Source organism: Vidua chalybeata, chromosome 10 (genome assembly GCF_026979565.1).
Source record: "Vidua chalybeata isolate OUT-0048 chromosome 10, bVidCha1 merged haplotype, whole genome shotgun sequence".
In the NCBI taxonomy this organism is placed as follows: Eukaryota; Metazoa; Chordata; class Aves; order Passeriformes; family Viduidae; genus Vidua; species Vidua chalybeata.
Window position 1 is genome coordinate 24774281 of NC_071539.1, and position 23449 is coordinate 24797729.

A 23449-nucleotide genomic window follows, 5' to 3' on the forward strand; every position below is an offset into this window, starting at 1 on the left:
AGTAATCCTTACATCTGATCTGAAGCAGAAATTTAATTCGTTTTAGGAAAGCTATAAACCTTTTGGAATTGAAGCCCAAGCATGTAGAGTTGAAAGTGTTCTGCTCTGTCAGTAAGATAATGCATAAGAAAATAAAGTAGAGAGGTGCCTTGGATGCAGGTGCTTTGCATCTGTGGCATAAAGTTAATCTAGCAGGGGCTCCCATGGTCAGGGGCTGGAACACGTGGGAATAGAGAGCTGGGTTTGTTCAGTTGTAGGAAGATTAAGGGAGGCCATACTGCTGTCTTCAGCTACCTTTTGGGAGAAAATAGAGAAAGCGGAGTCAGCTTCATACATAGCTGTATGCTGAAAAACCACAGATGTGAGTTGGAACGTGGGAAATGATCTTCAGATAGAAATTTTTAATTTACTTTACCATGAGTGTAGTCAAATACTGAAATGGGTTTTGAGGCGTTGTGGTATTGCTTATTTTTGTAGGGGCTTAAAATTTGACTGGGTGAAGCTCTTGCGTAATTAGATCTGCTTTAAGGGGGAGGCTGAGGTAGAGGCTCCTCCCAAATTGCTAGCTAGGAAATGAGGGGCAGCTTGGGGAAAGCTGGTAAGCAAGTCCTAGAGGGAAACTAGCAGGGTGAAATCCTGAAATGATGCTGTTGGTAACTTCTGTCTTTCAGGAGCAGTGCTTTCTGTCTGGTGTACTGAATGGATTTTTTCCTTAAAGAAGGGAGGATTTGCCCTTGGGGCTGTGTCCCGTGCCTGGTGGGCAGCGCTCTGAGCAGGGCTAACGGGGTGCTCTGTCTCTGGGGGGCTCAGCCCCTCGGCCACCCCTCTGTCACTGCTCCTCCCCTCTTCCCATTGGAGAGGGTATTTTTCATCAAGATGAAAGAGATGAGATAAACTAAAATTAGTATCAGAGTTATTAGAGACATTAAGATATTACTAATGAGTTCTAATTTAATCTCGGCACCCAGGCATGTACAGCAGTGAAACCTTTTAGGTTTCTATAATTGTGTTAAAAGTGATACCCTGAGGCTAATACTGGAGCGAATGAATTTGCCAGGCTGTGTGCATGACAGCACTGACCTGACAGTCCCGTGAGGAGAGTGGGGTTTGCTCTTTGCTGGGCCTTCAATGCTCTGTGCTTTACATCAGGCTCCTGAACTGTCAGGGGCTTAGTGCTGTTTCTATTTAAGAGTGCCTTCTGTGTCATTTTGGCTCTGGACCAACAAATCCCAGTCCTCAGGCTCCTGGAGCATTCATCAGGGGAGATAGCTGTATGGGGAAGCCCAGGAGTACTGAGTTATCAGTTCCAGCTGAGATATCAGTATCCTTGAAGCTTTCTGGAGGAGAAGCAGGTTCCCATGTGCCTCGGTTCAGAGGGCAATGCCAGGGGCAGCTCTGGTAGCCATAGGTTGTCTCCTAGGCAGGGCCAGCACAGAGTCAGCATGGAGCTCCTGCCATTTCAAACCTTTCTTGATACAGGTCTGAGCTTTGCAAAGCCCCATCAAACAAAACTGCAGAGGGCTGCTGTGGGAAACAACTGCTCACTTTTTAAATTTTTATTAAACTTTAACAGAAACTACAATAGAGGACTAAATAAGGAAAAATTACAGCGCTGGCCTGTGGCTACTAGCCACATGGCTTATGTACAAAATGGATGCTCTGCCTTTTATCTCCTTAGTCTCTCTTAAAGTTTTGTTAGTCAACTCTTTCTCTGCCATCCATTGGTGGAGATTCTTGACTGGAGGTCAGGTGTTGTTATGCTGCCCTTCCTGGTATCAGCCAGCCTCCTCTGAATGTCTTGACTACTAAGGCAAGGGGGAGAAAGAGGATTATGGAATGACATATTACAATAACATTACTATACATCTACATAATATTGATCTCTTAATTGTGAAAGCCAACTATTACATTGCTTATCTATAACAGAGCTGTAAGGAGAAATGTTCTGGGTATCAGCATCTCAGCCCTGCAGATGCTGAGTGGCGTTTCCAGCCCCTCTGCTCTGACTCCTCTTTGTGTATGACCAAGTTGCTCTGCAGTGTCTGTTTCAATTTCACTGGTGTTTTGCTGATGCCAGCTCAGAGCAGAGATCCTTCCCTTACCCCCAGTTCCTTGTGACAGGACAAACGTGTTCAGGGGGTGAAGTGGATTAGGGAACCCATCCAAGTTAAAATTAGCCTGTCCAAGAAGCTAATTCCAACCTGGGACCAGCATGCCCAGCCGGTGACGAGCACAGCCCTCCTGCTGCTGCTCCTGGCAGGGCCTTCTGTGGGGTTTGGGGCTTCACACTGCTCCTTGTTTCCCATTTTTGAGATTAGATTGATGTATGGAACAAATCCACCTCCAAAATGATACCTGACTCAGTTCAGTCTGTGACAACTTTGATCTTTGTTTGCAAACTTGTATAAAAACGTAGTGAACTGAAATATTTTACTTTGGTCTTGACCTTCTTGACTTTTGCTTTGGTCTTGACCATAAGTTAGCTGCACTTTCAAATAAGAGTGGCTATAAACTGGAAGCAACATTTTCAAGTCAGATGAGATGTTTTAGCTAACTCGGTGTTGTCATTTTTTCCCCTGGTGAGGGAGATTCATTGAAGCTCCTCTCTGTAGTTTGGTCTCAGTGAGCTGGTGACCTGGAGCTGGCTCTGAGCAGAGCCTGGTCCTTTGAGGGTGTCTACTGATTTTTCAGAGTGCATCCTCTTGTTTTTGATCACTGTCACATATGCATTGCTGTGCAATATCCTGCAAGGCCAGGGGGTGAGGGGCAGTGTAGGTGATGGTTCATTAATGTTTCCATCCCAAGGCCTGATCTGGTTTCTCTGCAGTGTCCTGGGTGAGAAACCCTCAGGAGGAATTGTGGCTCTCTGGAGAATCGGGGTGGTTTTCATCCAGCCCTGTTGGTGCTGTGTGGGAGGGGTTGCCAGTGGTGTTTGCAGTGCTTGAGAACAGAGACCCCCTTGGGCACAGAGAGGGGCAGTGTGGGCACATGCCAGCTCCAGTTAAAATGGCCCATACGGCCAGTTGTGGGGTGGCAGTGGGCAGCTTGGCCACCTGTGGGCCACTGGTGTTCCTGGCAAAGGCCGTGTGCTTCCCAGAGCCTGAGGGATGGGCTGGAGGTGGACACTGTGCCCCCTTTCCTTCAGGACCTCTGTTTCTGCCTTGAGGTGGAGGGACGGAAGCCCCTGACACGCTGTCACACTTAATGCTGTGTGACTCTTTGGACCCTGCTATTTATGTGGTTTTAGGTTTGCTTGCTTAACAGTCTCTTGATTCCCCTCTGCCCTTCTAAAAATGTGTGTTTGTGGAGCTTCAGAAAATACCTGCAGTCTGTACCAGATCCTTTCTAGAACCTGCAAATCCCGTGGTGTAGAACAAACAGACCCTGAGTGTGTCCATCACAACTCTGTAATCTACATTTCCTTACTGAAACTTCCTTGGTTTTTCCTTACTGAAACACATACAAAGACGGAATGACTAAAAAAAAATAAAAACATTCTACAAGAATGAAGTTTTTAATCGGCTTTCAACTTTCTCTGTAGTTGCAAGATGAGAGTGATTGCAGTGCCTTTAATTTTTTTTTTTTTTTTTTTTTTGTGAGCTGCCTAGGAGCTCAGGAATTTTTAAAGAAGGTTCCCCTAGTGTAAGAGGTGAGTAGGTGATTCCTTGGGGCACACCAGGGGTGAGTACTGGATCCTAGATTGAGGCAAGGTTATCAATCGCACGTTCAAGTTTTGATACCTTTAGTGCAAGGTGTGTGGTGGAAATATTCCCTCTTTGATGGTGCATCTTCATGACTATGATTCTTTTGTGCCCCTGACTGTGTTCAGGTGACTTGTGTGCCCAGTGTTCTGAACAGTGTAAAATAACTTATCAGCTGATACTGTCATGCTACTCAAATGAAATAATCAAAATTTTGTGTCCTTCTGACAACCTTGTGACTTTGTGTCCTTCTGACAACAGCTGAGTTTCACATTGTCATTCCTTGTGGGTTTTGCCTTGTTTCAAAATTTTAAATGTGGTGTTTCTGACGTTAAGATGCATTGCTTTTATGGTGTGAGTTCAGGGGTTTTCTAATTTTTGTGTTTTTCTTGTTTGCTTTAAGAGTCAGATTTACAGATCTGTCAACACAGGGCACCAACGTGTTGCACCAAAAAGATGGAAGAAAGCTACCAGGCAGCTGTTCGAAGGGAGAGGACTCAGAGCATCCAGGCACTGAACTTTGAGCTGAAGTACATGATTGTTGGTCACATCACAGCTTTTCAAGGTAGGAAATTTTGAATAGTTTATAACAGTATCCCCTGCAATCCACAGAAAAGCTCATATCTTTATTTTTCATTCCTCTTGCATCACATGCTGTTGTCAGTGCCTTATGGTTTGCTTCCCAGTTCTTTGATGGTTGTGCTTTTGGATAAAGGTGATGGCACTTAATCTTGACTGGTATGTTAAGCATCTTCCTGAATCTAATTAGGAAGAGATTTAAGCTGAGACCTTGTTTCTGGGGTTAGTGTGGATTTTTAAAAGGCATTTTCAACTGTCTTTTTAGTGCCTGCTAGTTGTGCTTTTTGATATTCTCTTGTGTTGCCAAACCATTTACAGGTGTAGAACATTAAATGAAGATGCATTTTGTTGTTGATGCTGAAAAGTAAGTGCTCTAACTGATGTGTCAAATGAGAATACAGCTCTTGCTCCATGACAAAATGCAAGAGTACCTTGTTCTAACAGACACATATCAGACTATTTAGTTCCTTCATACAGGTGGTTATTGTACTGCTACAGGGAGGAAAATGCTTGGGTAGAGCTGTGCTCTGTAGTGTTGAGTGCTGGAGGCTTTTCTTTAGAAGGGCATTTAAACATAGGCTGTAAACTTTACACTTATGGTAGTTGAGTGATTAAATCAGTCAATGAGTGGTGAATCCAGCTTACTGACCTCTGTGGGCCTATTTATGTGCTTAATTTTACCTCTGCTTTGCTGTGTTCAGTGCTGAGCACCCTCATGGAATGGGCTCTGAAATGAAGCCAGTAGTTATTAAAATACCAAGTGTTGAGGCCTGGGTGATTAAGATCTATTGTTAGAAGGCAGGTTTTATCAGTAGTATCTTTTTTTGTCTGGTTTCTCCCATTTGAGTGAAAATACCATAAATGAAAGATGTGACTGACAGTTAATAAGAGACACCATATTATCAAAAATTGACAGTAAGTGGTGGTGGAAGTCTGAAAGAGACATGAAAGGGCGAGAGAAAAAATTTCTTCTGCTTTTGTTTTTTTTTTTTTATATCTTTCCTTTTTTACCCATGAGTAAGAAATGGCTTTTTGGTTTATTTTACAATTAATTTTTGAAAATGTTTGATATCCCCTTTCATTAAAAAATTGGCTTGGAAGCACTTCAGAGGAGCACTGTAGTGAAAGAGTGCCTGTTGGCATTGTTAAATGCTGGTTATTCATTCAAGCAATCTTTCAGTATTATGACTGAATAAAGGTAAGGTCAGAATAGATTAACCTACCAGCCCCTTTAGGTCAAGCCAGAGGTTTTATTGTCCATTGCAGATGAAGCCTTTTGATGGAATGAAAGCAGTAGTTAGACATTTCACACAGTTTAAATTTACAAGCATTTTCTGGAAGCAGGTAAATAGGTTGTTTGTTGTGACTTGCTCTGGCTGGCCTTCTGTCTGCATTAGGTGGGAACACTTGAAAAATGTAACTTTGCTGGCTTGCAGTGGGAGCTGCTTTTGTTCTTTGGTTTTGTCCCAGGTGTCAGGGAAAAGCCTATCTCTTTATCTTGTGCTGGATAAACATTCTGTTGCTAAGAGTGGTGCTGTGCGAGACATTTACTGAGAGAGAAGATCTTTGCATTGAATTAACTCTGTCTTTTTGGTCTGTTTTCACTTGTTGCTATTTTGAATGATAAAGTGAGTGTGCCAATAGCACATTTTACATTTTAAATCAGAAACCCTGATTTTTAGAAGCTTTCAGATGCTTTTTAGATTTCATGTTTTTTGCAGCAGGGAGAACTGCCTCAGACATACTGACAAATAGCACTTTATTAATTTGTATGGAGTGGTGTTTACTTGTACAATTTTCATGCACAATTTGCTTTTATATATACACATTTTACTGTTGGTTTAGTCAAAGCAAAGCAGTAGTTAGCCTTGCTGCCTGCTTCTGAGGAAAGGAAATCTAAGCTGCTTTTTATGCACTCTAAGCAGACAATACTGTTAATATTACACCAATGCTGATGAAATGATTTTCAAGATTACTGTGGTATAAGAGATGGATTTTCAGTAGTCCATCACTGAGAACATCGTGGTGGCAGTTAAATTTCATTGGGAAAAAGAGACAATTTTTTGGGAGACATCCAAAGTGATGAAGTTGTTTTTTTTTTTTTTTTTTTTTTTTTTTTGGTGGGTTTTTTTTTTGTGTTTTTTTTTTAAGTTATCATCCCCTTATATTCTTTCAAAGAAAGAAAGAACTGCAGTGAAAAATGCCCTCCCCATGAGAAACAGGACAGAGGCAGGAATGGAAGGACCAGCTGGCTGCTTGGGAGGCACAGCATCAGAATCAGCTCCTGCAAAACCATACAGTGACACAAAATCTGGGGGTCTGACAGGTTGAGTGCAAGCAGGGACCCATGGGCGGGTTTCATGGAAAGCTGATGCATTTGCTTTCTCTTCATGTTCTCTTCACATTGCTTTCTCTTCATGTTCTCTTGGTCCATGGTGTAGCCTCAAGGTCATAACCGTGGTTTTAGCTCCTCGACAGATGCGTGACTGCTCCAAATGGAATCACAGGCAAGGAGGAGGAAGAGCATGAGATGAGTAAGTGATCCAGGCTGTAATAGGAGCAGTGTAAGAGAGGAGAATTTACCTGTTGTGGTGATCCTTCCTGTCAGCCTCTGGCTCTCCACAGCTGGCTTTGTTGTGGATGCATTTTGGAGCAGGTCACTTGGTCCCACCCAAAGATGTGCCTGCCTGTCTTTGCTCCTGTGGCTACAGCCTGAAATGCCCAGCAGAATGCTTTAAATGAATGATGAAACAGGACACTTTCATTTTGTATCTCATTTCCCCTTTGGTAACCCGAAGATTCTCTTCTGAACTTACTGTTTTCTTTGTTGCAGTGGTTATTTTAGGCTTGCATGTAAGCAAATGTATTGTTTTAGATGGATGTCTTTGTGGTGATGGTACCTGTTATTTGGCAGAGTCTTCCGTCCCTGCCCCAATTTCCTCATGCAGTCCCTGCACTCTCTGGGGACACTTTCAAGTGTGGCAACTGCTTCATTGTTAGTGGATTAGGAGCAGCGTGGGTGTGCAGGCTGAAAGTTGCTGTCAGAAGAGGTATGGATAGTCTGACAGGAAAGCTTTGTTGTGGTCAGACAGCAGAGAGAACCTGGCCTCCCTTTTCTGTGTCCTTTATGGAGAACTAACAGGTGCCACATAAAGACCCACAGACAGCTTGGCTCTGCTCCTGTCATCATATGCTGTGGCTAATTTGTGGTAATGAGAATCCAAACACTAATAATTTATTTGTTCTGTTGATGGTCCCTGCACAGAGGCAGAACAAGATACCTACATCACTCTTCAGTCACCACATTAGTAGCTGTCAGAGATATGGTGAAAAACTTCAAGCTCAACAGTTTAAAAGATTTCCTGTTCTCTGCACTTGTTTTTACAGTAGGCAATAGGAATTGTTCACTTAGCCTCTGAAGAGAAAGCTTCTGTGAACAAAGCTTGTTGTTCATAAAATACGATTTTGTCTTGCTTTTCTGAAATAACATTCATTTGACCTTGAGGGTCAGGTGCTGGGACCTGTTCCAGTGTTCTCCCAGCTATAGGAGGGAAGATGTGTTTTGGAGCTCTGTTCTTCTCACTCCTAATCCACAGGGTTTGGAAAGCTGTGCTCACCTTCTGCTTTCTATGGAATGGGAAGATGCTGGTTAGGAAAGCACCTTGCTGCAGTTTCTAATAGCTGCAGTTGCCCTGGCATTGCAGTGCATGCACATTGGTTTGCCCTGTTGCCATCTGATCGAAGCAGGCAACTTGGGAAGGGCAAGAATGATGGAAAGGGAAGCTTGTTGTAGCAGGCGTGGAGTTCAGGACTTCCGGTTGTCAATAAAATGCCTCAAAGTTAATGCCTTGTTTATCTATAAAGTCCTTAAGCACAAAGATTTTCCTCTGAAAGCCTCCATGGGGAATGGGGATGACTGGATGGTTTCAGGGGATCTTGGGATGGACGACACCAGTGGGCCCATTAATCAACTGGTCTGAACTCTCCCAGAAAGGAATATTACACCACACTGCACTCAGGACTGTGTGGAGTCAAAAACATTTTTGGTTTTCATTTGGCTCTGTTGCAGTGTTGCTGATACTTACTTTTACTGAATTTAGGACTATCAGCTTTAAATAGGGCTGTGTGGTTAATGGTGTTGAAGTGCAGTGACAAAACAAAGACTTGGCTGTAGAAGTGCACTCTGGTTTGAAGTAAATTACTACATGAAGTGTAGCCACAATGCTGGAGATGGATGCAGTCCAAAATCAATGAGCTATTTAAAAAAAAAAAGCCAACCATCACCAGCAGAAACCTGCCAAAGCTCACCAGCAGTGCTTCTGGTTCCTGTTATTTACTGCTGGATTACAGAAAAGTGTTGTTTTCTAAATAGGTTTTTGTAGTCCTGTACTGCTTGGTCATTTACTCAGACAAGTTGTTCCCCACCCCTTCCCACTTGTGTTGTACTGTGCTGACCCTTGAGCTGAAAGTTACAGTCTCACAGCAGTGAGTTCTGCAGTCTTTCATTAGCAAGGCACAACATGTCCAATTACAAAATACCACCTGAACCCATGGACAAGAAGGTGAAGAAGAAGGACCAGTCTCTGCCCTAAAACCTCCATCTTGCACCATATATATTACTATATTCTAAAACCCCAAACTCTTAAATTTTCCACCCTGTGATATTACACGCTTCTATTCAAAGTCCACACCCACAATCCCAGTGCAATCATTCCATTCTGGAAGCCTTCTCCAAGGCCTCAGGTCAAATGCAGTGTTCTCTTGGGGGTCCAGTGCCTGTCAGCACAGAAAGTCCAAAATTCTCAGCATCCAGAACTCCAGCAGGCCAGGATGCAGGATTTGGTTTTGGCTCCAGGCAAACCATGATTTCCACCAGAGGGAGTGGCTCCACTGGAGTGTTTGTGTCCCCCTCCTGTTCCAGGGCAGGAGTGAGAGCAGGGGCTGTGCATGCATCCAAGGCTGGAATATTCCTTCCCAGCTGCGAGCTGCCTGCTGTGGCTGCCTGCTGTGGAATATTCCTTCCCAGCTTGCTGGCTGCCTTTGGGGCTATAGGTGCAGAAGCCTGTGTTCATCCCAGCGACAAAGCCGGCCTTCGCTCAGCTGCTTGCTGGTCCTTGTTGAAGTGGAAATGCAGCTCTTTGTCTACAGACTTCAGGCACCTGTGGGAAGTACCTCAGTGTGGGTGTATTGGTGCTGCAGGCAGATACAGGGAGGGACAGGGAAGGGAAGACGTGTTTCCTGAAGTGGAACATCATATGCCATAAGATCCCTCTAAAAAAGTATTTTCTAGATTTCTAGAGACCTCTGAGGGGAAGGAGTTTTGTTTTCTGTAGTCTCCTGAGGTGTTTGCTGCAGGACTGAGAGATGATCCTTTTGTCTTTGATCTTGGCATGGTTGGGCAGCTTTGCCCTAAGTGAGGGCATGGGCAGTAAATGAAAAGGGAAATGTATTAGAAATATAAACATGCTTCCCTCTTACCCTGGAGACTGATAATTCCAGAGCTTGCCAAGTCTAGGCTAACATGTACAAATTATCCAGTGGTGTAATTATCCATTGTTGGGCTCACTGTCCCTTAATTCCCTTCTCCCCAGGTTATCTTTCGGTTGCCACAACAGAATTGGCAATGTTGACTGTGTGCTGATGCTGTTTAATTGTACTTCAATTCTCCTGCTTGAAACACAACTGCCTACTTGCTCCACTGTGTCCATTGATCCTGAAATTTTACCATTACAAATATATTATTGCCTATAAGATTTTATCTTCTATATGCCATGTATGGTTTTAGATCCATGGCTTTGCTAAGATTTCAGTCTTTGTATGTGGGGTGGTGGAAGGGAGATGTTAAAATCTTCCTGCAATTGTCCTCCTCTCAGCAAAATAAAACGTTTGCAATGTGCTGTTCCCTAATGCTCTCACCTTTCATCGTCTGAATGTGCAAAATTAAAAGAAAATCTTGGTGGGGGCCAGGGACTGTGAGTAAATATTAACATTACATTGTAAATGGAGATTATTGAACTCGCTGTGCAGCTCATGTGTTCTGCCTCTAAACTTTCTGAATGGTGTGAGGTGGTATTTTTTTTTTGGCTGAAAGACTACCTGTGATGCTTTGGAATAATACCTTTTCAAAAGTTGTGTGTACATTTTTGTCAGGATTCTAGATTCAGATTGATGCTTTCATGCTGTACATTACTGAAAGAATTAATATGTTTCTTACTTGGTATCTTGTATTGTTCCATTTTTTGTAGAAATTGAAATCAGTGTGATCTACGATCCATGAATAGTTTAAGAAATTTACTTTATTTCTACGTACAAGATGAAAATTAAATGGGGAAAACCCCCAAATGAAGTCACCTTTAAAATTTTCCTGTAGTGCCTATTAAACACAAAATAAGCTTGTGCAGAAGTTAATTCCAGCCTCTCATGTCCTCTAAGACTGTGTTCCTCTAGATTCTTTCCATAACGTTTCATTTTCCATAGGGTACATTGCAAAAAACAACTATCTGATGGGGTTTTATAGTTTTCACTGTTTTTTCAAGGTTATTTCAATTGTACTGAAAAGATAATTTCCCTAATCAAACTACTGATCCCATTCAATGTTTCCTTAATAGTGCTCCCCTCCTGCATCTACAATACACCTTTTTTCCTGTATTTTCCACTGTAACCTATGCTGCTGGTCACCTGTGATCTAAATGTCAGGTACTGTCACAGGCCAGTAATTCCAGCATTTTCTCCCAGTATAAAAATTCAGATGGGAACAGTTTGGGCTTTTCCTGTGTTCCCTTTCACGTTAGAGATGTGTGAGCTGTAAAGATTCTCTGTGCCTTCACAGCCAGGATTTATCCACCTGTGATGCTGGTGTTTTATCAGCATCTCTTAACTCCTCTGCAATGTAACTACCTGTTGATCTTGGTAATTCCTGTGTGTTTCTGATTGTATTAATGTATCCCTTGGCTGCTGCTTGTCATTTGGGCAGCTTGTTAGGAAGAAGAAATCACAAGTTTTTAAAAGAAAACAGGGAGAAATCAGAGGAATAATGGAAGAAATAAGAAAATTCTGATGATTTTATGCTTTCAAATCAAGTGGAAAAATAAATGAAAACCTAGGAAGGATGCTTAATTCTAGCTGTAGAATGGAAATCACTGTCCTGCAAACCAAATTCAGTAATGATCACGTCCACATAAGTCTTTATAGGCTAACTACAGCTAGTGACTGTATTGTTAGTAGTGGATTTCTCCTTAAACACAGGAAAACCCTCCATTGAGTCTTACCTACTACACTGAAAAGATCTTTAATCCAGTGGCAACCAGCTCTTGGCAGTGGCCAGCACTGTGAGCAGCTCACTGTTACAGGAGTTGCTGTGTGCAGGTTTGCTTTGTGAAATGGTGCAGTTCCTCCTGAGGAGTGCATGTGCAGAGCTGTGCTTGGGGATAACTGGAGAATATTCCCAGAAGCTGACACTGGAAATCATTATATACTTATCAGTGTTGAAGTTTTTGGCTGCTAACCGGGATTGCAGTGCTTTCACTGCTAAGCAAAAGTGCTGTACAGTTTAGATATCTTTGTAACATGCAATTTATTAAATACAGATCTTATGGAACTGTTCAGCCTGAGGCTTTGAAAGGATAGGATGATTCCATGTGAGGTGGTGAGAGAAATAAACATTAAATACATTTAAAAGGAAACAGCAAATCATCCAGATAAGATATCATCCATTTAACCTTGATAATCATCGTGTAAAATTTCTTCCTGAGCTTGTCTGGTTGTGGCTGCCATTTGATGCCTAGAATGTCAGCAATTTGGGGCAGGGACAGTCTCTTCATCATCTATTTATGACTGGTTTTCAGGCAATGTGGGTAGAAATCTAATGAATACACACATACATATCATGGGGTCATGTATTTGGTTATCTTCTAACCCTGTCCATGTTTCACCTGTTGCTGTTTGTATTTGTCTTTTTCTTCCTCTTTGTTCTCCCCAGTACTTTGTCAGGCTGTTGACTGTATTTTCAGAGTAGAAAAACATGGTGGAACTTAACCCAACAAGCTAATGAGATGTTAGGTGAGATAGAAAACACAAAGATGGCTGGAGAAAAGTGTTCATTCATTACAAAAAAAAAAAAAAAAAACAACAAAAAACAAAAACAAGACCAAAAAGCCTGCAAAAGCAAAGTGAGCAAATGAATCTGAGGGCTTGGCTACCTGGTATCTCCTTTAGTGTCCTTTCTTCTGGAGCTGCACACTTTGTTCACAACCATGTTGTGACATTTCTGTTGTCTCCTTTTAGTGCTCTAGAAGGTGGGTGGTTTTCTCCCTTTATTTCCCTTTTGTTCTCACATGGTGTTTCCATCAGGAAATTCCCATCCAGACTACCCAGTCTGACTTCATCCAGTCCCTCAGCCCAGTGACTCTGCTGCTGGCTGTGGCAGTGCTTCAGGAAATCTTCTGAAATTCAGTTGTTCCCCCTGCAATCAAGTCTCAAGTTCTTGCGTGCCAAAGTCAGGCTCACATTTTGAGAAGGAGGTGGGTGAAGACGTGAGAAAGGATGTGTTCTGACAAATTTCTGAATAAGAGCATAAGTATATGAAGATCCTGCACAAAGGATTTATTTTTTGTTTTTCACTTTTCTTCCAAAGTGGTTTTTGGAATTAAAAGACCACTGACTGTCAGTTTAGGGGGATTTAAAGGAAAATTCAGCTTTTTATTACGCATCCTTCTCTCCCAAAGATGATCAGTTGTTAAAAATTCCTTTCGTTGTTTTATTAGCTCTTTTCTTGTGAATTTGAAAACAGGAGAGGCATTTTCTTAGGCCATTTCTGGATACAAAATTGTAGCTGCTTTTTGAGCAAGAGTATTGGTACTGCAATATTGTAAATGTTGGGCAGTTCAATAAAAATATGAGTAAAACCCTTACAGATAGCTGGGTGTGAAAGGACTAATTTACTGGAAGTTCTTCATTTTCACCATTGCATTTTCAGACTTAAAAAGAAAATTACTGGGACTACAAGGTTAGGAGAGCAAAATGTCAAAGCAAGTATGTTCAGGGGAGTACAGGAAATAGAAATAGATGCCAGTCTCAGCTCTGTGCCCCAGTGATGGTGGCATTTCAGTTTGCAGTGTGCCAACTGTAAACTCAGTGGATGAATACTGTACTCAGAAAATAAAGTTTTTTTAGGTTACATATACACTACAATTGGGTTTTTTTTTTTTGGTTTTTTTTTTGTTTTTGTTTTTTTTTGTTTTGTTTTTTTTTTTTTTTTTTTGTTTTGTTTTTTTTTTTTTTTTTGCCTTGGTTTAGAAGGCAAAGGTAGAATAACTTAGATTATTTTGGGGTTTTCAGCCAAATTCATGAATCTGTTATGCAGATGTAATCTGTTTCTGCTTTTAGAGTAATTTGAATGTGTGCCTTTTAGTAATGCTGTGTAACAAAATGCATTACTGGCCTAAACTGTTAGGTGTGTCTAGTTGTAAAAAAAAGAGAATAAAGTTTTCTTTTGACACAGTTATTGACAGCAAGTGACTCGTTGCTGTTGTGGGGTATTTGATTTATGGGCTGGGGCTGCATATAAAGCCGTAAGTCACTGTGACAGTCCTGGGAAGATCACAGTTCCTGTAACACAAGAGACAGGAGCAGAGAGAGATGGAGGGTGTGTAAAAGCAACAGGGTCGTGTTTTTCAGTGTAAGAGAGAGCGTTCTGAGTTGTGTTGGGATTTTTAGATCAGATTTCAGAATTCACGTTTGAGCTTAGTTCACAATTTTCTTGATATTCTGGAGTGTCATGGCTTCCTGGTCACCCGTCAGCTGAGAGCTTTGGGGTTGGTAGGCTTGGAAGATACTTCAGTTTAAAAAGAGATGATTGATTTTAAATGAGCTTATTCGTGTGTTTACTTCAGACAACACATGTTCAAAAGTTTTTAGACTTGTAGCAGACTTAGGAGGTAAGGAAGCTAATCCTGCTGGTGTGTTTTTTTTGTGATTGTATCCTTTGTATTGTGATTTTTTTTTTTTTTTTTTTTTTTTTTTTGGTGATTGTGCGATTGCCTCATGGCAAGGGGAGCAGCACTTGGACCAGCCCGGTGTGCACCAGTGTGGGGTGAGTGGCATTTTTAAGGAAATGCCAATATATCAAAGTAGCTGCTGTGCTACAGCCATGTAGAGGTGTCTGCTCACATCCATGGTATGTGAACACAAGTCTCACTAAAACTGACTCTGCCATATGATTTTTAATGGACGTGGCTTTTCATCTGTCCTCAGAAATATCTGTGAAATTACAGGCAACATACCAGATTGGAAGTTAATGTGGATTCCTGGTCCTGTGCCTTTTTCATGGACATCTGCTTGGATTGCATTCCTCCACTTTGGGTTGTGCAGATGGAGTGTAAATATTCTGGAAGCAGCTATTGGATTGTGCCTTTTTTTTGCTATTTTCCTGAGAGTTGGGGTTTCCTTAATGAAGTACTGAATCTCTTAATTGTCACCAACCTGACAAAAAGCTAAAGACATTTTCTCTACACTCAGATATCTTAGATTTGGGGATTAGGAAGATTTGTGTTATAAATAAAATGTGCTGCGTTATTTCCTATCCATTTCAGTGGGGAATGGATTGGATTTGTGTTATAAATAAAATGTGCTGCATTATTTCCTTTCCATTTCAGTGGGGAATGGATTAGCAGCTTCCCATTGACCCTTCCCCTGTTCTTCAGCCTTGGTGTGGAGGAGCTCTGGGCTTTGGTGTGAATCTGAGTGAAAGCAGTGTAAGAGTAGGACTTGGAAGTAGGGAATTCATGGGTCATGTATTCCCTGCATACTCCCAGATTCTTCCCTCAGTCTTACAGGTCTATTCATAACAATTAAAGGGTGGTTTTTCTCAGATGTGAGAGGATGCCACAGCTTTGTCCTGCTTCATCTGCTCTGAATCTTTTAATTGGAGAGAGAAAGGCTTGAGATTGGCGCTCTTAATTTTCCTGTATTGAGACTTTTGTCTTTGTACCATGCTAAATTTGGAATCTCTGCAGATGTTTACATTTGGAAGGTAAGTATTGATGCAAACCTTCATGGATTCTTAAGAAGACCTTTAATAGTTCTTACCCTTTTTGCCATGACTGTTTTGCTGTTGTGTAACTTTTTTTCTGATTGGTGCTGTCAAATGCTTGTGAGAGCTTCCTTTAACCTTCCTTAGATTGCTGTGGGAAAGAGGTATATCTGTAGGGGATATAATAATTTCTTTACCCTTTCTGTTATTGCTTTTGTTGGGTTTCAGAGCATTTATTGTAAACAGAGGCTATGGACAGGAATAGAGGCTTTTTATAACAATCCATTGTGTGTCTCTGCTACCAGAGATGCACATGTGGAAGCTTTTAGATTTCTTTTTGCCCCTTTTAGCCGTGTTCTGAGAAGACTTCTTTGTAGTATCTGCATTTTCTGTACATGACCAGAGATTGCTGAAATGTTTGAAGCCCTGTGGCCCACTGGCATCTTTTGTAGAAGTCACTGCTCTGGGAACCTCTCCTCATTCCTTCTCTCCATGACCAGGCTTAGCTTGCTCCAGCCCAGTTGCAGGGTCCTGTTCCACCCAACAGTGCTCATACAGCTGGGTAGGCAATAATTTTGGGTGGATAAATAGCATTCTGAGAAATAACAGCTGACAAGCAGACAGAAAGCAGTTATCTAAGCTAGAATGTCTTTTCTACATGCATTTAATCACTTCCTCATGTGTTATATCTTCCTTTTCTCTCTTAGTAGTTTTGGGCCAGGTGGTTGTGTGAAAGTCATAACAGAAAATATGGCCTAATCCCTCTAGAATACCTTCCTTCTGTTTCTACCCATGCAGATTGCTCCAAGGAAAAGTTCTGGCATGTGGCAAAGAGCTGTTTTTTTTTATTTTTTCCTGTGGACTAGAAGTCAAAAATCAGGGCTATTCTTGCATCTGACTCAGCAGGAAATGATCCAGATGCCAGTCATATAGGTGTGCAGTTAGCATTAAATCTGAGAAATGTTTATATTTTAAAAGCACAGAGATGTGTGGGTCTCTGAAATGCTCTTACAGACTGCTAAATCTGAGGCACTTCCTTCTGCAGAACGAATGGGGTGAAAAGAGGCTGTTGGGGTTTGGCAGGACTCACCTCCTGTAGCACATTGCATCCTTCTTCACTAAACTTGGCAGAAAAGGAGTGCGTGGTAGTTGTAAACATGAGGTATAAAATGCTGGAACACTGTAGACAAAATAATGGCACACAGAATGGGGAGTAGGTCTAAAGGTACAAATACAAAAATCTAAATTTAAGGAATAGTTTTAATTTTTTTAATGCTTTAAACTTCACGCTCCAGAAATACTAACTTCTTCAGGTATAGTCAGCTGGGAAAAAATGGTCAGAAAATGTGAAAGCCACCAAATTTATTGCCAAAAAAGTTAGCATACTGGGGGCACTAGCAAAAAAAAAAGTGAAATAAAGGAAGCAGCAGACCACCTGCAGGAGGGTGAATCCTTTTGACCCAGACTGCTATTCTGTTGATTGTTTTGGATTACTTATGAATATGTAACTAATTTCAGTACCCTTGGGAATAATGAAAGAGTGTATCTGTGTGCTGGGAGTAAAGAGAATTTTAGTGATTCAGAAGTGTTTCCTTGAGAAGTTCCTGCTGAAGCTACTGCTGTCCTGGAGTCACTGTAAGGATTTATGTAGCAGTGACCGATATTTATGATTCTCACGAAGGTGAGAGCTTTCAGGCATGCAGGTTCTGTCCCTGAGCATGAAGCTCCTGAGTGGTGCTGGCAGATACTAGGTGGATATAGTACCAGTGAGTGATGAAGTAGCTCTTACCAAGATGAATATTGTTTTTTACCTGCAAACACAGGAATGAGAAAGCCTTCTCTGATTTAAATGTATGAAGTCTTTACAAAACAGAACATAGCATTCACCTTGGCTGTGGTCCAAAAGCTGTTAAAAACCCTGATAATCTTTGCACTGATTTAATTGAGCTTGGGCCCTGGCTCTGAGGATAGAGTGAAACTAAAGCTTTTCAATTATGATGCCAAAGAAAAGGGAAGGGTTCTGTTTCCCCAGTGAAGATTATTTTATTGGGATGTGCCATGGAATATATTGTTAAGTGGCAAATGAGTGAACTGCAATGGGTAGGAGCCAGCTTGAACTCATTACTGAAACCTGCAAAAATGGATTCCTGAGAGAAGGATCATTCATTGGGTCCTGCTGGGGGACAGGAGAAAGTCAGGAAGTGCCAAAAGAACATATGAGATACAAAAAAGGTAAAGTACTGATATATACATATGCAAGGTCAGGTAGGCACATGCTATTTTTTATTTGGATTTAATAATACAATTTATGGAGATTTAGTCCTGCAGAGGAAGTAAATGTATAAAGAACCAAACCCCATTGCAGTTAATTTTCACTGAAAACAAAATTACTCATATGACCTCCTAATGTTTTAGCTTACATGCTAAATGTAGCAGCAAAAATACTGTTTCACCACCGCCCCCCTCCAGATTTTGAGACTGTTTATCACACCTACCTCACTCTGGCTGCTTCTGTATGTGCTGGCAGAATTTAGAAAAGATGGAGAAAGAAGACCAATGCTTTGATATTCAAATGTGCAGAGTAACTTCTGCAAAGGGTTCGAGAGAAGGTTAGGGTTCAAACAAAGCAGAGATATTTTGTTTCACTAATACAGTGAGGAAGGAAAATGGACTGCTTTTCTGAGACCTTCAGATTTCTGTGGCTGAAGAATTTCTGTGGCCAAAGCAGCAAATAATGTCATAACAGAAGCCATCCTTCCCTGTTAACCTTTTGTTTTCCAATAGCCTCAGCCTGCCTTCCTTCCAGCAGAGCTGTTACTGTTCCATACCAAATCTGTTCTGGGGCACCTGTGGCTGTTGTGCAGTAGGACACCTGACATCCCTCTCATCCTGCCAAGCAGCTTTCTTCTGCTGCAGATGAGTCTGGAGCTGGGGGCGTTGGTTTAAGGGGAGGAAAAGTCCCCTCATTTCAGTCCGTCCTGCTGTAGGGAGCTCCTGTGTGGCGTGGATCCGGCGAGTCAGTTGTGCTCTTTCTTGCGTGCCTTAACCACGTGCATGTGGCATTTGATAGCATGAGCTGTCCTTCCTTCTGAGTGCACAGTTAACTTCAGAGTGGAGGGGAGCTTTTTAATGAGTCAGGGACGCTTCAGTTGGAGAACAGGAAGTGTCATTTCAGTGGTCTGAATCAGAATTTGTTGTAATTTTTTGCATTGTAATCTAGTTGTTTTCTAATGGGCTATGAGGTTTGTAATCTCTTTTTTTTTCCAAGTGTTCACCAAACTTCCTCTCTCCCTCCCTTTCTTTTTCCCAAGTATGTTCATTAGGTCTGAGCAGCAAAACTAGCCTCAGCAATGATTTTACTTTTGCAGAAAGGAATACCCAAAAATTCAAGGACGAATAAGACATGTAGAAAAAGCTGTATAAAAAGAAATCCGTACCTGCACATCTACCCACTGTAGGCTTAGAAATAATGTGCTGATGAGTAACAAAGATAAAACAAGGCTGGGGATGGTACAGCTTCAAGGAAAATGCAAAGAACTAATGAAAGTTTGAAAGATCTTTAAGTTATCTCTCTGTATCAGAAAACTGATTCTCCTCGTGGCTCTTTGCAGGTGGAATAACTTGAGTGAAGGCTTTCGAGTTACACCAGGTGTAACTGCTGTAAATTACAGCAGCATGAGACCCACGGTGATTTATCTTGTGATGGCAGAGACAAATCTTATCTGAAGATTCCTGGTTTTGTAGAGGAAGAAACGTTCATTTTCCTGTCATCACTCAAGGCAATAGATAGTTTTATCTAATTTTATAATCTGCTTGAAGAGAGCAGTTTTGAGGCTATAAACTTTATTTAAGGATGTGCTTTCTTGTATTTCTGAAACCATCATCAAGGTCTTTTCCTTAAGCAGACATCTTTTCTATAGGTCGGCTTTTGATCTTATTTTATGACTGATGGGCTTTATAGCAAGTTTTAGTGAGTTTTTATTTCAAGATTAATAAAAGCGAAATACTAAAAGCCAAGTGCAGGCTTCCAGCCCACCCACCCTTCCCCTCACACACTGTGACACCTTTTGGGACTGCTGTCACATCAAATACCACCAGGCCACGTGCTGGGTTTGGTGGTGCAGCACAAAGTCCTGTTTAAGCAGGAATCAGAATGGAGCTGTTCTGGCACTGCATGTTGCTTAGAAATTTGTGTGGTAAGATTACAGGCCTGACAGGATGGAAGCACAGTCAAACGTGAATATACCCATCTGCATTGCTTAAAATAACAAAACCAGCCACGTTATCCAGTACCTCAGAGTTCTGAGGACTTTGGGTGCACTTGCAGTGGGTAAGGCTGCTAGAGGAGGAGAGGATGAGGAGGCAGTCCCTGTGTTAGTGTGGTATCCAGGCACTTTCCCTGTGGGAAGTGCTGGGGAGCAGCCCCACATGTCTGCACCCAGGCCCAGCAAGAGCTGCTGACAGAATGCATTGTCTTTACATGTCCATGCCTGAGAGAACAGAATGGATGTGCTCATGTGCATCAGCATCACTGCCTGCTTGTCCTGACCAAAGAGCAGCGTGCTGTAAACCCAAGATGAGTTTCTGAAGACAGCCCCCTTCTCCTGGCAGAGATGTCTGTAGACGGGGAGACGGGAAGTGGGAGGCTTCAGGGTCCTGGGTTCAGGTTTCCCCCTGAGGCACCTGGATGGGTGGTGATGGTCCTTTCCAGTGAGATTGGGTGTTGGTAAGGCCCCAGTGTGACAGCTGCTCTTCACAAGCACAGGCTCACCCAGGGCAGGAGGAGCAGTGTGGGGCTGGGCTCCGGTCCTGGCAGCAAATTCTCCCTGCAGCAAGGAACAGCTCAAGCATCCTGCTCCGATGCTGAGTGCCTTAGGTTACAGTGTAAGGTGTAACCAAGAGTCTGTATTCTATCACCATCTCCCTAAGCTATTAAAAGCAGGTGGAGCAGTGTTCTTTGTCTCTTCCATGACTCATCCCTGATACCTCCCTCCGGGGGGGGGAAATCTTCTGCTAACAGGCCATCAAGTCTCATTGCATGGCTGATAAAATTGCATCATCCCATTGGGAGACACTCCAATCAGGGGAAGGAACCAAGCATTCCTACCTGGATATAAGCTGAGGTTTGGAACACCACAGCCAGCCCTCACCTACTGCATTCCCAGGGAACAAGAGCTACATAACCACCACTGGACCTTCAGAGGAAGACCAGACCCTTCTACAGGATCACCACTTCAACAGGACCACATCTACCCCTCCAACAGGACTGCAGCCACCATTTAATGGCACTGCTACCACCACCCTGACCAACAGGGTGCCAGGTTGTATCCTGACTCTGTCAGTTTAAGCCAGTATTTTCTGCCTTTATTTTAATTTTTCTATTAAAGTGTAGTTCTGGCTTGGAAACTCTATCTGGTTTGCTTTCAAAGTAGTGCACTGAGAGCAAGAGCAGCTGAGCTCAGCCCCACACCCATATCCCTGTGTTCTCAAGAGAAAACCCTCAGGTAAGAGAGTAGCCAGTTGCACCCTTCCCCCTCCTCCTCCTCCCAGACACATCTTTTGTTCTCTTAAGTACCAGTCATCATTGTCCCAGCAACAAATGGGAGAAAATTCCTAAGAGAAAGAAAGAAAAGGAAAAATCTTAACCCCCAACCCTCCTTCCTCAGAGGCAGCTGCATGATTGCAAACAAATCCTGCCTGTTGACTTCTAATTGTACAGGCCCCTTTTCTCTAGTAAGTATCTGTGGTTTTATTTTATGCAGCAGAGCAGCCAGTTTAAGGCCAGCTTTGCTCTAACACAGTGAGCTGTCATGTTTTGTTTTCATGCTTCATGCAGTGCTGTCCAGGAGTGGGGAGTGGGATTGGTTAGCCACCCCCTCCCTGTGGTGTCTCTCCTCACAGCCTGGTTTTGCTTTCAATCTCCCGAGAGCATTTCCACACAGTTATCCAGTTTTTTGTGTGACCCTTCAGGAGTGTCATCACAGCTGGGGTTATCCTGGGCTGAGTTCAGCCTCAGCCGGGGCAGAACGTGGCATTGTCTTGGTTTGAACAGACAGGTGTCTGCTAAGGAAGGCAGGAGCCTGCCCTGAAATGGAAAATGTAAAACCCTCCCTCTGAATTATTGTAATTTTGAAATTAAGAGGCTCTTAGGCAAAGATATAGGAATAGGAATAACAATTCTTTACTAGGGAAGAAAATAAAAATGCAGTATTACAAAACAACACTGACAGAATCCAACCTGGCACCCTTTGTGTCAGGGTGGTGGCAGCAGTGCCATTCCATGGTGGCTCAGCCCTCCTGCAGTGCCAGCTGTGCTTCTGCTGGAGCAGGATCCTGGACAAGGCTGGAGATTTCCTCTGAAGCTCCAGGGCTGCTGGAGATGGGCCTGGGCTTCCTCTGGGAATGCAGTGGGACAGAAAGCTGCTCCTCTGGGAATGCAGTGGGGAAGAAAGCTGCTCCTCTGGGAATGCAGTGGAGAAGAAAGCTGCTCCTCTGGGAATGCAGTGGGGCAGAAAGCTGCTCCTCTGGGAATGCTGTGGAGAAGAAAGCTGCTCCTCTGGGAATGCAGTGGGGCAGAAAGCTGCTCCTCTGGGAATGCAGTGGGCAAAGGCTGCTGTGGTGTTCCCAGGTCAGATTGTATCCAGGTAGGAATACTTGGCTCCTCCCCCGGGCAGAGCCTCTCCCCATGGGATGATGGAATTTTCTCAGCCATGCAGGGACACTCAGTGGCCATGGACAGCAGAGATCTCCTGGAGGGAGGATTGGTTGTGGGAGAGATAAAGAAAAAACTGCCCAGTGAACAGCAGAGAAGTGCCCCAGCTCTGACAGATGGCAATGGAATGCACACCCCCAGCTAAATTTTCAACCTAAGACAGGCACTCAGTGTCTGCAGCACATCAGCTGAAGATGCTTGGGGTCTTCCAGCCTAGGAGGGCTGTGCTGCACCGTCCACTTTGTCTGAAACAGAATCTGAACACTCAATATGTAGTTGTTCTGTCAAATGAGTTTCTGGATGCCTCAGGACAGCTGCTTATTCTCATCTTCCTTTCACAGCCATTTGCTGTGGCTCACTGGCTGCACAAGTCAGGGTCAGCCCTGGATTCATGTGCTTTAAAGACAGACAGACACATGGTTAGGTTCTTTATTGGCTTGGGACCAAAGAACTCAGCATTCTGGAGATCAAACATTTTGATTTCGTACAAGTTTTATTGGTCTGCCAGGATATGAGTTTCAACAGCCTGAGGGCTCTTGAGTGAAGTAACTCAAGTCTATTTACACACTAACCTTTGAATTTCTCAGATTCGCATGCATGACAATTTGTTTTAATAAAAAATTGGATATAAAAATGGAATTAAGCCTTTATGATGACCTTTAGAGTAATTTGGACACATTCTCATCTTGGCTTGCTATTTAAAACTGATGCAGTTATTGATCCATGATGTGGGAAATGAAACTTTATCTGAAATTGTTTTAGTATTTGTGTTGAGCTGTAAGTGAGAAAAGGCTTTTTCTTGTTGGTATTTGGATGCTATTTGTGATTGCTTGTTTTTGTTTCCAGTGTACTTTATAAGCTAGAGAACTGTGGATGTGTTCATTCTTTTATTTTCAAATTTGGACTCTGTTTAGATTCTGCCTTGGGTTTTATCTCTGGTTGTGCTTGTTGCGTGAGGGAGGAGGACCTTGGCATTTTAGTAATTAAAGAGTCTTACTCTTCAATTAAAAAAAAAAAGTAATTAATCTTTTAAATATGCATATTGTATATTTTTCATCCCTTTTTGTTTTGAGAACCATTTAACGTTGCTGGACTACATTATATTAATTAAAGCGTGGCTCTATATGTGATGTTTTAGAAGTGGCAATTATAGAGAAGGAACATGAATATGCTTTACAGTGGAAAAACGTGTGAAAACTTCAGCTGTATGGTCTTTTTGTTTTGTTTTGTTTTTTAAAAACTTGTAACTCAGGAAAGTCCCAGAATTTATTTCAGAATTATTCTGAATTAGGACAGCGGTCAGTCAACATAAAATTTTAGATCAAGTTGAGCTGTATGGGAAGGTCACACCAAACCATTTCCAAAAGAATGAAGAAAAAAAAAATAAGTGGGAGAATCACTTACATTCTGCTTAAAATCTGTTTTGAA

The 23449-nt window shown here is 42.4% G+C and overlaps 1 protein-coding gene across 6 annotated transcripts in view; it reads left to right on the plus strand.

Moving 5' to 3' along the window:
- LOC128793205 (glypican-5-like) overlaps positions 1–23449 on the plus strand; it is a 434089-nt gene that overhangs the window by 92496 nt on the left and 318144 nt on the right. For all 6 annotated transcript variants that reach the window (XM_053952307.1, XM_053952309.1, XM_053952306.1 and 3 more), the window contains exon 2: positions 4105–4266. In XM_053952307.1, coding sequence (XP_053808282.1) covers positions 4158–4266 — 109 coding nt within the window. In that variant the 5' untranslated portion in view covers positions 4105–4157. The remainder of the gene's footprint in view (positions 1–4104; positions 4267–23449) is intronic.